General features: G+C 41.8%; 1 protein-coding gene across 2 annotated transcripts in view; it reads left to right on the forward strand.

The window, feature by feature from the left end:
* Positions 1-8560, forward strand: part of LOC126334618 (probable serine incorporator) — a 90219-nt gene extending 81659 nt beyond the window's left edge. For both annotated transcript variants that reach the window (XM_049997036.1, XM_049997037.1), the window contains 2 exons: positions 563-716; positions 7596-8560. In XM_049997036.1, the coding sequence (XP_049852993.1) occupies positions 563-716; positions 7596-7734 (293 nt within the window). In that variant the 3' untranslated portion in view covers positions 7735-8560. The remainder of the gene's footprint in view (positions 1-562; positions 717-7595) is intronic.
* The last annotated feature ends 2171 nt before the right edge of the window (positions 8561-10731 follow it).

The raw sequence follows: 10731 nt of genomic DNA on the forward strand, positions 1-10731 counted from the left end.
CTAAAAGCTTAAAAAGATTTCCAGTCTTTTGCAAGTGATCAGTAAAACCAGTTAAAATTTACATGTCATCTTTGTCACTTTCATAAAACCAGTTTTATGTAGTAGATCAGTATTTCTCACTAGAGTATAGTTTCTGACTACTGCTAAATACACTACATCCACTGACATTGAATTTTGTCATTGCAGTACTATGTGGGCATTACTACCAAGATAATTAGTAGCTCTGTTGGTAACGATACAGCCTGTAAATGCAGAGAGACTAAGTTGAATGTTCCGAGCACAAATTTTTAATGTCGGTGCAATTTTTCATAATTGCACACTCTTAGTACTAAGTGTTCATTCTAGTGGGTAAGACTAGTTTGCTAGTAAGAACTATAATTTTTTTTTTCCCCCACTAAATCATCAGCAAGAAAACTTCTCGATAAAGAGATACAGACTTTGTTGTTAATAATATGCTGATAATTCTTTAGGTATTATTTTCCTTTTCTGTGGTGTAACTGAATATATAACTATTTTTTTAGATCACCAGCTCTTCAGAGTCTTTTTCTTAAATTTGTTTCAGAAACTAATTCTCATGATGGAGGTGAAAGCGGTGGTCGAAGTTCCAAAGTATGGGACAATGAAGAAGACTCTGTTGCTTATTCTTGGTCATTCTTCCACGTCATGTTTGCTCTGGCTACGCTTTATGTCATGATGACTCTAACAAACTGGTATTCGTAAGTATTTGACAGAATGTTTCAACACCACATGAATTATTGATGTTCGCTGTGACTAATTTGTATTTGCACTCTTCACTGACTATCTTCACTTTACTGTTTTACAGCTGTTGTTCCTATTTGCACCAATATTTGACCAGTTGACAGATACAGTTGAAGCTTGGCTGTCAGTCCGTTTAAATTACATACTCTTAATATTGCATAATTTGTGTGCCTTCTTTTTCCCACACCATTTGACTAATTGATCTCAGTATCTGATAGCTCTGACTTGTTTCTTCCTTCTCTTTCACCCCTTGTTTCATATGAGATATTCTTTTCCAGACCCAGAACTACTTCATGCAGGAATCTTTAATGTTGCTGTAAGTCCTGATTGGCATAATGAAATAAAGTTGATTGCTTCCGAAGTAGATTTTTTTTTTCTCGGCAAACAGAGTACTAGTCCCAAAGTGTTGACAGCAGTGAAAGAAATCAGTTCATCACATAAATGTCGCCAGGAAAAATTCAACCAACAAGAGAAAATACACTTGGAATGAAGAGAAAATCATAAAACATAAGGGGGGGGGGGGGAGAGAGAGAGAGAGAGAGAGAGAGAGAGAGAGAGAGAGAGAGAGAGAGAGAGAGAGAGAGAGAGGCAGGCTAATACATGGCAGGAATTTGATCTTGACACATTGTATCAGAAAGTACACTCCTGGAAATTGAAATAAGAACACTGTGAATTCATTGTCCCAGGAAGGGGAAACTTTATTGACACATTCCTGGGGTCAGATACATCACATGATCACACTGACAGAACCACAGGCACATAGACACAGGCAACAGAGCATGCACAATGTCGGCACTAGTACAGTGTATATCCACCTTTCGCAACAATGCAGGCTGCTATTCTCCCATGGAGACCATCGTAGAGATGCTGGATGTAGTCCTGTGGAACGGCTTGCCATGCCATTTCCACCTGGCGCCTCAGTTGGACCAGCGTTCGTACTGGACGTGCAGACCGCGTGTGACGACGCTTCATCCAGTCCCAAACATGCTCAATGGTGGACAGATCCGGAGATCTTGCTGGCCAGGGTAGTTGACTTACACCTTCTAGAGCACATTGGGTGGCACGGGATACATGCGGACGTGCATTGTCCTGTTGGAACAGCAAGTTCCCTTGCCGGTCTAGGAATGGTAGAACGATGGGTTCGATGCCGGTTTGGATGTACCGTGCACTATTCAGTGTCCCCTCGACGATCACCAGAGGTGTACGGCCAGTGTAGGAGATCGCTCCCCACACTATGATGCCGGGTGTTGGCCCTGTGTGCCTCGGTCGTATGCAGTCCTGATTGTGGCGCTCACCTGCACGGCGCCAAACACGCATACGACCATCATTGGCACCAAGGCAGAAGCGACTCTCATCGCTGAAGACGACACATCTCCATTCGTCCCTCCATTCACGCCTGTCGCGACACCACTGGAGGCGGGCTGCACGATGTTGGGGCGTGAGCGGAAGACGGCCTAACGGTGTGCGGGACCGTAGCCCAGCTTCATGGAGACGGTTGCGACTGGTCCTCGCTGATACCCCAGGAGCAACAGTGTACCTAATTTGCTGGGAAGTGGCGGTGCAGTCCCCTACGGCACTGCGTAGGATCCTACGGTCTTGGCATGCATCCGTGCGTCGCTGCGGTCCGGTCCCAGGTCGACGGGCACGTGCACATTCCGCCGACCACTGGCGACAACATCGATGTACTGTGGAGACCTCACGCCCCACGTGTTTAGCAATTCGGTGGTACGTCCACTCGCCCTCCCGCATGCCCGCTATACGCCCTCGCTCAAAGTCCGTCAACTGCACATACGGTTCACGTCCATGCTGTCGCGGCATGCTACCAGTGTTAAAGACTGCGATGGAGCTCCGTATGCCACGGCAAACTGGCTGACACTGACAGCGGCGGTGCATAAATGCTGCGCAGCTAGCGCCATTCGACGGCCAACACCGCGGTTCCTGGTGTGTCCGCTGTGCCGTGCGTGTGATCATTGCTTGTACAGCCCTCTCGCAGTGTCCGGAGCAAGTATGGTGGGTCTGACACACCAGTGTCAATGTGTTCTTTTTTCCATTTCCAGGAGTGTAGATACCATCTGTAAAACGGAGTTAGGGAAAGTTTCTTTGCATCTGTGTAGAGAAGCATTGTGGAATAATATTTGAGTGTTTAGAAAAGAAGGCACAGTTTTTCTATGATAATTTTACCCTCCATGCAGGGGCTTTTGGGAGTGGCATGAGGCAAATTCTTGCCCCAGCACGAGGACTGCTAGGAGGGAGGACTGGTAGAAGGGAAGTGGCATAGATTCCTTCCCTCAGAGACAAATGGAAAATCTTCCAGCTAATGCTGATTTTCTCCACTACTGGCAGCACCAGTAAAAAAAGGTCAATTTATTGTGGATTCACTGTAGTTAAACATTGTCTGAAAGCACCCCTTACTACTGAGTCTTATATGCATTGTATAGAATCAGTGATTAGCAGTTCAGGTTTCACAAATGTAAATTGCTAGAGGATTTGGTAAGCTGAACTGGTTCACACAAAGGTACAAGTATATTGTTGGAATGAGTACAAGTATTTCTGGTGCTTTTTACAATCTGTTTTGGCACTCCTTGTTTTTGTGGCTACTTGAGATACAGCATCTGGAACCACTATATGGTTGTTTTGAAGACTGTAATATTGATATGTGGTGACTGGTAGCCAGGGAATATGCAACAATTAGTCCTCATACTCACAAAATGAATCCTGGATGATGGTAGTTGAGTGAAATGGTGCCCTATCATCTTGAAACACAGCATCTCCATTGTGGAACAACACTGTACCATGGGATGGCTCTGACTAGCCAAAATGGTCACATAATCCTTGGCAGTAATGCAATCTTTCAGGTAACTATGGGCCCTACAGAATACCATGATACGGCTACCAAGTCACCACCATGTTTCACTCTTGGGATGTAAACTAAGCCTGAAATTGAACCAATGTGAAATAACTCATTTGACAAAATAATTTTCTTCCATTGCTCCAAGTTCAGGTTTTATGGCTTCAGCACCACGTTTTCCTGTTACGGGCATTTGCATCACTGATGAGTGGTTTTGATATTTCAGCTTGCTCTGCAATTCCATTCTTACGGAGCTCCCTTCATGTTAGTTTGGTGCTGACAGGGTTTGTAAGTGTGGCATTCAGTTCTACAGCGACTTTTTGCAGCTGTTGTTCTCATATTTCTCATTGCAGTCCTCTTCAATGATCATCTGTCACAGTCATTCGAGATGCATTTTTGTCCATGTTTTGATTTAGCAGATGATGATTTCCACTTTCCCTGTAACAGGGAATCTTTGACATTGCCTCTTGAAACACCAACCATTTTGGCTGCCTTGGATACAGAAGCACCCACTATACAAATATCAAAAATTTACACAGCTTCAAATTCACTTAGCTTGATCATAATGTACTCAAAACTACGCAGAGTGCTGTTCTGACCAAGACTAACACTTGCAACATATTGAGAACATCGTACAGATGCTGTTCAGGTCAAAAACCCAAGTGCAATTTGTGGGTTTGGCTAGTAACTGTGTTTATGTTCAAGCATGCAGTTTTGTGGTGTTTCCATATTTTTGTACAACCCCTGTATTTCACAAGAATATGTGCTATGACGTACATTTTCCTCTCAGAAAACACAGAAGGAATCACAAGTGCGGTCTCAAAATATCTGACCATAACAAAATTACATTTATATGTGTTAATTCGCCAACCAAATTCATATTAACATACTTTAGTAGCAGATGGTAAGTTAAAAGTACATGATAATATACAGAGGGTCCTGCATCTCCCTATAATGTAAAAAAATTAAGGCAATGCCAACTAACAAACTGTTTTATGCTTAATTTTTGTAGATTATCTCTTAAAACATGTTAGAGTTATATAGATTTGAAGAGAGGGAACTTGCTAAAGGTAACACAAATGTGCTAAAACAAGTTTGGATCTGTTTGAAGAAAGTGTTTTCTGTAACACACATACCTTATATCCAACAATTTCTACCAATCATATTTTTGTAGAATAGGAGAAAGACCTTCATAAGGTTGTGAGTTTGATATTCTTTAAGGAATGCTAGATCACAAAACACATGAGGTCTCTGAGAAAAATGAATGTCATTTGGAGAAAGTCTTATTGTGGCTGCTTGTCATCAGTTTTCTGTCAACATTAGCAAGAAGAGTTCCTAAATTTAAATTGGTGCTTAGTGCAGCATTTTGCAATGTATCAGAATGGGATGTAGTGCTCATAATTTGTAGGGGAGGTTCTCCATTGTAGGGCCAGAAATCTGCCTACTGCAAGGCAAAATGGCAGTGTATATAAATAAGTAAATAAATAAATAAGGTTGCAGTAACTGTTGAAAAACAATGAAACCTTATGTAAAGTATAACATTATGGAAGTACAGCATGATTATAACTTGTTTTAGATTCAAGGTAATGTTCTTCATGTAATAAATATAATATGAAAACTAAGTCTAGAAGTGCCACAGTGTGACTGTACTTTGCTGTATTATGCACTGTGCTAGTGGCAGTAAAATTGCTACCAATATAGCTAAACCACAGGGCTGGGATCACCAGCCAGAGTGGCAGTGCTTTGAAGTCCTCAACAGAGCACTTTCACGTCTGGATGGGACAAATAATGCTGTTTACTCTACGACTTATCTTAGAAGAAAGATTAAGGAAAGGCAAATGTGTGTTTCTAGCATTTGTAGACTTAGAGACAATGTTGACTGGAATACTCTCTTTCAATTCTGAAGGTGACAGGGGTAAAATACAGGGAGCAAAAGGCTACTTACAATTTGAACAGAAACCAGATACCAGTTATAAGAGTCGAGGGGCATGAAAGGGAAGCAGTGGTTGGGAAGGGAGCGAGACAGGGTTGTAGCCTATCCTCGATGTTATTCAATATGTATATTGAGCCAGCAGTAAAGGAAACACAAGAAAAATTTGGAGTACGTATTAAAATCCATGGAGAAGAAATAAAAACGTTAAGGTTCGCCGATTACATTGTAATTCCGTCAGAGAGAGCAAAGAACTTGAAAGTGCAGCTGAATGGAATGGACAGTGTCTTGACAGGAGGATATAAGATGAACATCAACAAAAGCAAAATGAGGATAATAGAATGTAGTCGAATTAAGTCGGGTAATGCTGAGGAATTAGATTAGGAAATGAGACACTTGAAGTAGTAAATGAGTTTTGCTATTTGGGGAGCAAAATAACAGATGATGGTAGAAGTAGAGGAGATATGAAATGTAGACTGGCAATGGCAAAGAAAGCGTTTCTGGAGAAGAGAAATTAATCAACATCGATTATAGATTTAAAGGTCAGGAAGTTGTTTCTGAAAGTATTTGTAGGGAGTGTAGCCATGTATGGAAGTGAAACATTGATGATAAATAGTTTGGACTAGAAGAGAATAGAAGCTTTCAAAATGTGGTGCTACAGAAGAATGCTGAAGATTAGATGGGTAGATCACATAACTAATGAGGTATTGTATAGAACTGGAGAGAAGAGGAGTTTATGGCACAACTTGACAATAAGAAGGGACCAGTTGGTAGGACATGTTCTGAGGCATCAAGGGATCACAAATTTAGCATTGGAGGACCGTGTGGAGGATAAAAATCGTAGATGGAGACAGAGATGAATACACTAAGCAGATTCAGAAGGGTGTAGGTTGCAGTAAGTAGTGGGAGATGAAGCAGCTTGCACAGGATAGAATAGCATGAAGAGCTGCATCAAACCAGTGTCAAAACTGAAGACCACAACAACAACTAGTAGTTTCACTGCACACATGTACCAACTGATTCATTTAATTCATTGTAATGGCTGTTGGGCTTACATCTAACATGTAGAGTTTGTTACCATGTATAAATTTCAATTTAGTAGTACTTCATTGACATCTGCTGCTGATCTTGGTATTTATTGTACAAGACAGCAGTCTCCTTGTGGAGTGCTGCTGCTCCCAGTGCAACTCTTGTTGCTGGTGCAGCAATTGCTGACTTTTTAGCTGGCACTGATGCTGCAGCTGCTACAGTTCGATCTTTCTTCTCCAAAATAAGATATGACAGCAGATCATCGGTATTTTCTTCTGAATCTACCACATGTTTGAGTTGTTAGTGGCTGTCACTACCGTATATTTCACCTTCTTAGTAAACTGGAATGAAACAGCTGCAATTATGAACTGGAAATTGCTGAAAGACTTGACCTAAAGTAACCCTAATGTAGTGGTCTTCTATGCAGAAAGTGGTAGTAGAAGACAGTGTGGTTGGTTTTAAAAATCATAAAAATTGACTCGGGTGGCTTTTCAGTGTTTCCAATGGAACTGCTTCCAGTACATGTAGATTTTGTACACAGCTGTTAACTGAACCATTGAAAAAAGCATTGGAGATGTTTATCCACTGGAAAATGGTATAGTCAGACAACAATCAGTTGGAGAGGCATTAGTTAAGGTCAAAAGGAATTCTATCAGTGTACTATAGGCAAACCGAAACATGCTACAAGAGTCAGTGAGGATGGGACAGTCTAGATCTGTTGTAAAACACACCTTTAGAAAACCAAAACACTGCACTGAGTGTTAAGTTTGCAACCAGGGGAAGTGGATGGGAGAAAAGAAAAGGCACAAGGACAACATGGTAAAAAGCATGAATAAGAGTTTAGAGAAAAATAACAACATACCTCAAGTTAGCCTTAGGGTATTAAATTACTGATGTTACAGATCTTTTAGAATATCCAAACTATTATCATTAAAATCTGGCTTGGCAAAGTTAATATCAATAAATAAAAAAATTATGCAAATGCATGTAATTTGTGAAACTTCTCAGATGGCTGTATTTTTGTTACAGTCCTAACTCAAGCTTGGAGACACTTAATGCAAATGAAGCATCTGTGTGGGTCAAAGTAATATCTAGCTGGCTGTGCCTGGCCCTGTACACCTGGACACTGGTTGCGCCAATTTGTCTTCCTGACCGAGACTTCAGCTAAGTCAATAAATATATTTTTTCAGTATCACCTTTGCAGATATTGATTTCTTTCATTGATGTTAGTAAGTTTCTAATCAATGTGATGATGGTTTTTCGCATACCTGTGTAGTAGTCACAGTTAGCTTCAGTGTCTTTTAATGAATCTAATATTTTTAAGCCAGTTTTTATTGTGGTGTAGTATGGGAAATGTATATTGGTGAAGAATGTTGTAAGTGTCTAATCTTTTTCAGTGCTGTGAACTAATACTGGATATTCACAATTAATAAGCTGAGCCTTGAGACTAAAAGTGTATCTCTTGATTATTTCAGTACTGTACACAGTACTTGAGTTAGAAAAATCTACATAATTGTAGAAACAAGGAAATTATTTCCACTGTGATATTTTCATTTTTATGGCATGAGTCTGATCTCTATAGAAGTTTGTCATTTGCATTTCAATATTGTTGCATATAGAATTTGGATATGATTGTTCCACAATTTAAGTTTTTATTGGATATATATCTCATTTGAAATATAGTGTAGTAATACATAACTATTATATTATATTTTCATAAATATTCATGAAATACATGTTATAAAATACCCTTATTCCAAAAGTACAATTAATTTATTGTATTAACTGTCAAGAGTAACTCTCTGGCCTGTGTAAATTGTAAAAGCTTTATGATGTAGCACATTTTTAAACGATGTTGTAGAAAGTGAACAAATGAAACGGTGGCTATGCTTCAGTTAATAATAGTGAGTATATAAATTATGAAGAATGTATAATTTTAGCCCTGTGGTATTACCAACATGGGTAAAAACAGTAATAAAATATTATATCACAAATTGTCTAACAAATTATTCCATTAATTACATATAAAAGACTCTCGAATGAGAGTCACAAGTTGCTTTTGTTAGTTCTGGCTTTATCTGATATCTTGTAAAAATAGATTTTTAACTCAGGTGACATGTTCAGTGTTGTTGTACTTTAAAGTGAACTGCATTACAGATTCTTGTTGACACACTCTGAAAGAACCAGCCTATTCACAATATATGTCCCACCCGCTTGAGTGTGAAAATCATCTATTAATGTACCAGTACATGCCGATGAGCATAGTGTTGGGAACTGCTGATAGTCACGTTAGTTAAAGTGGCCAAAAAAATGACAAAGGTGTGTCGCAACGAGTATGTTCTAGTAGGTCTTGGATGAAGATACAAAACTGGGCAAGATGACACATTAGTTAGCACACTGGACTTGCATTTTGGAGGAAGATGGTTCAAACTCACCTCAGTTCAAACTCACCTCAGTTCAAACTCACCTCAGTTCAAACTCACCTCAGTTCAAACTCACCTCAGTTCAAACTCACCTCAGTTCAAACTCACCTCAGTTCAAACTCACCTCAGTTCAAACTCACCTCAGTTCAAACTCACCTCAGTTCAAACTCACCTCAGTTCAAACTCACCTCAGTTCAAACTCACCTCAGTTCAAACTCACCTCAGTTCAGACTCACCTCAGTTCAAACTCACCTCAGTTCAAACTCACCTCAGTTCAAACTCACCTCAGTTCAAACTCACCTCAGTTCAAACTCACCTCAGTTCAAACTCACCTCACCTCAGTTCAAACTCACCTCACCTCAGTTCAAACTCACCTCACCTCAGTTCAAACTCACCTCACCTCAGTTCAAACTCACCTCACCTCAGTTCAAACTCACCTCACCTCAGTTCAAACTCACCTCACCTCAGTTCAGACTCACCTCACCTCAGTTCAGACTCACCTCACCTCAGTTCAGACTCACCTCACCTCAGTTCAGACTCACCTCACCTCAGTTCAGACTCACCTCACCTCAGTTCAGACTCACCTCACCTCAGTTCAGACTCACCTCACCTCAGTTCAGACTCACCTCACCTCAGTTCAGACTCACCTCACCTCAGTTCAGACTCACCTCACCACACACGCGAGACAGATACTCACCTCACCTCAGTTCAGACTCACCTCACCTCCCTCAGTTCAGACTCACCTCACCTCAGTTCAGACTCACCTCACCTCAGTTCAGACTCACCTCACCTCAGTTCAGACTCACCTCACCTCAGTCACCAACACTCACCTCAGTTCAGACTCACCTCACCTCAGTTCAGACTCACCTCACCTCAGTTCAGGACTCACCTCACCTCAGTTCAGACTCCACCTCACCTCAGTTCAGACTCACCTCCCTCACCTCAGTTCAGACTCACCTCACCTCACCTCAGTTCAGACTCACCTCACCTCACCTCACCTCAGTTCAGACTCACCTCACCTCACCTCACCTCAGTTCAGACTCACCTCACCTCACCTCACCTCAGTTCAGACTCACCTCACCTCACCTCACCTCAGTTCAGACTCACCTCACCTCACCTCACCTCAGTTCAGACTCACCTCACCTCACCTCACCTCAGTTCAGACTCACCTCACCTCACCTCACCTCAGTTCAGACTCACCTCACCTCACCTCACCTCAGTTCAGACTCACCTCACCTCACCTCACCTCAGTTCAGACTCACCTCACCTCACCTCACCTCAGTTCAGACTCACCTCACCTCACCTCAGTTCAGACTCACCTCACCTCACCTCAGTTCAGACTCACCTCACCTCACCTCAGTTCAGACTCACCTCACCTCACCTCAGTTCAGACTCACCTCACCTCACCTCAGTTCAGACTCACCTCACCTCACCTCAGTTCAGACTCACCTCACCTCAGTCAGACTCACCTCACACTCAGTTCAGACTCACCTCACCTCACCTCAGTTCAGACTCACCTCACCTCACCTCAGTTCAGACTCACCTCACCTCACCTCAGTTCAGACTCACCTCACCTCACCTCAGTTCAGACTCACCTCACCTCACCTCAGTTCAGACTCACCTCACCTCACCTCAGTTCAGACTCACCTCACCTCACCAGTTCAGACTCACCTCACCTCACCTCAGTTCAGACTCACCTCACCTCACCTCACCTCAGTTCAGACTCACCTCACCTCACCTCA

Source organism: Schistocerca gregaria, chromosome 2 (assembly GCF_023897955.1).
Source record: "Schistocerca gregaria isolate iqSchGreg1 chromosome 2, iqSchGreg1.2, whole genome shotgun sequence".
In the NCBI taxonomy this organism is placed as follows: Eukaryota; Metazoa; Arthropoda; class Insecta; order Orthoptera; family Acrididae; genus Schistocerca; species Schistocerca gregaria.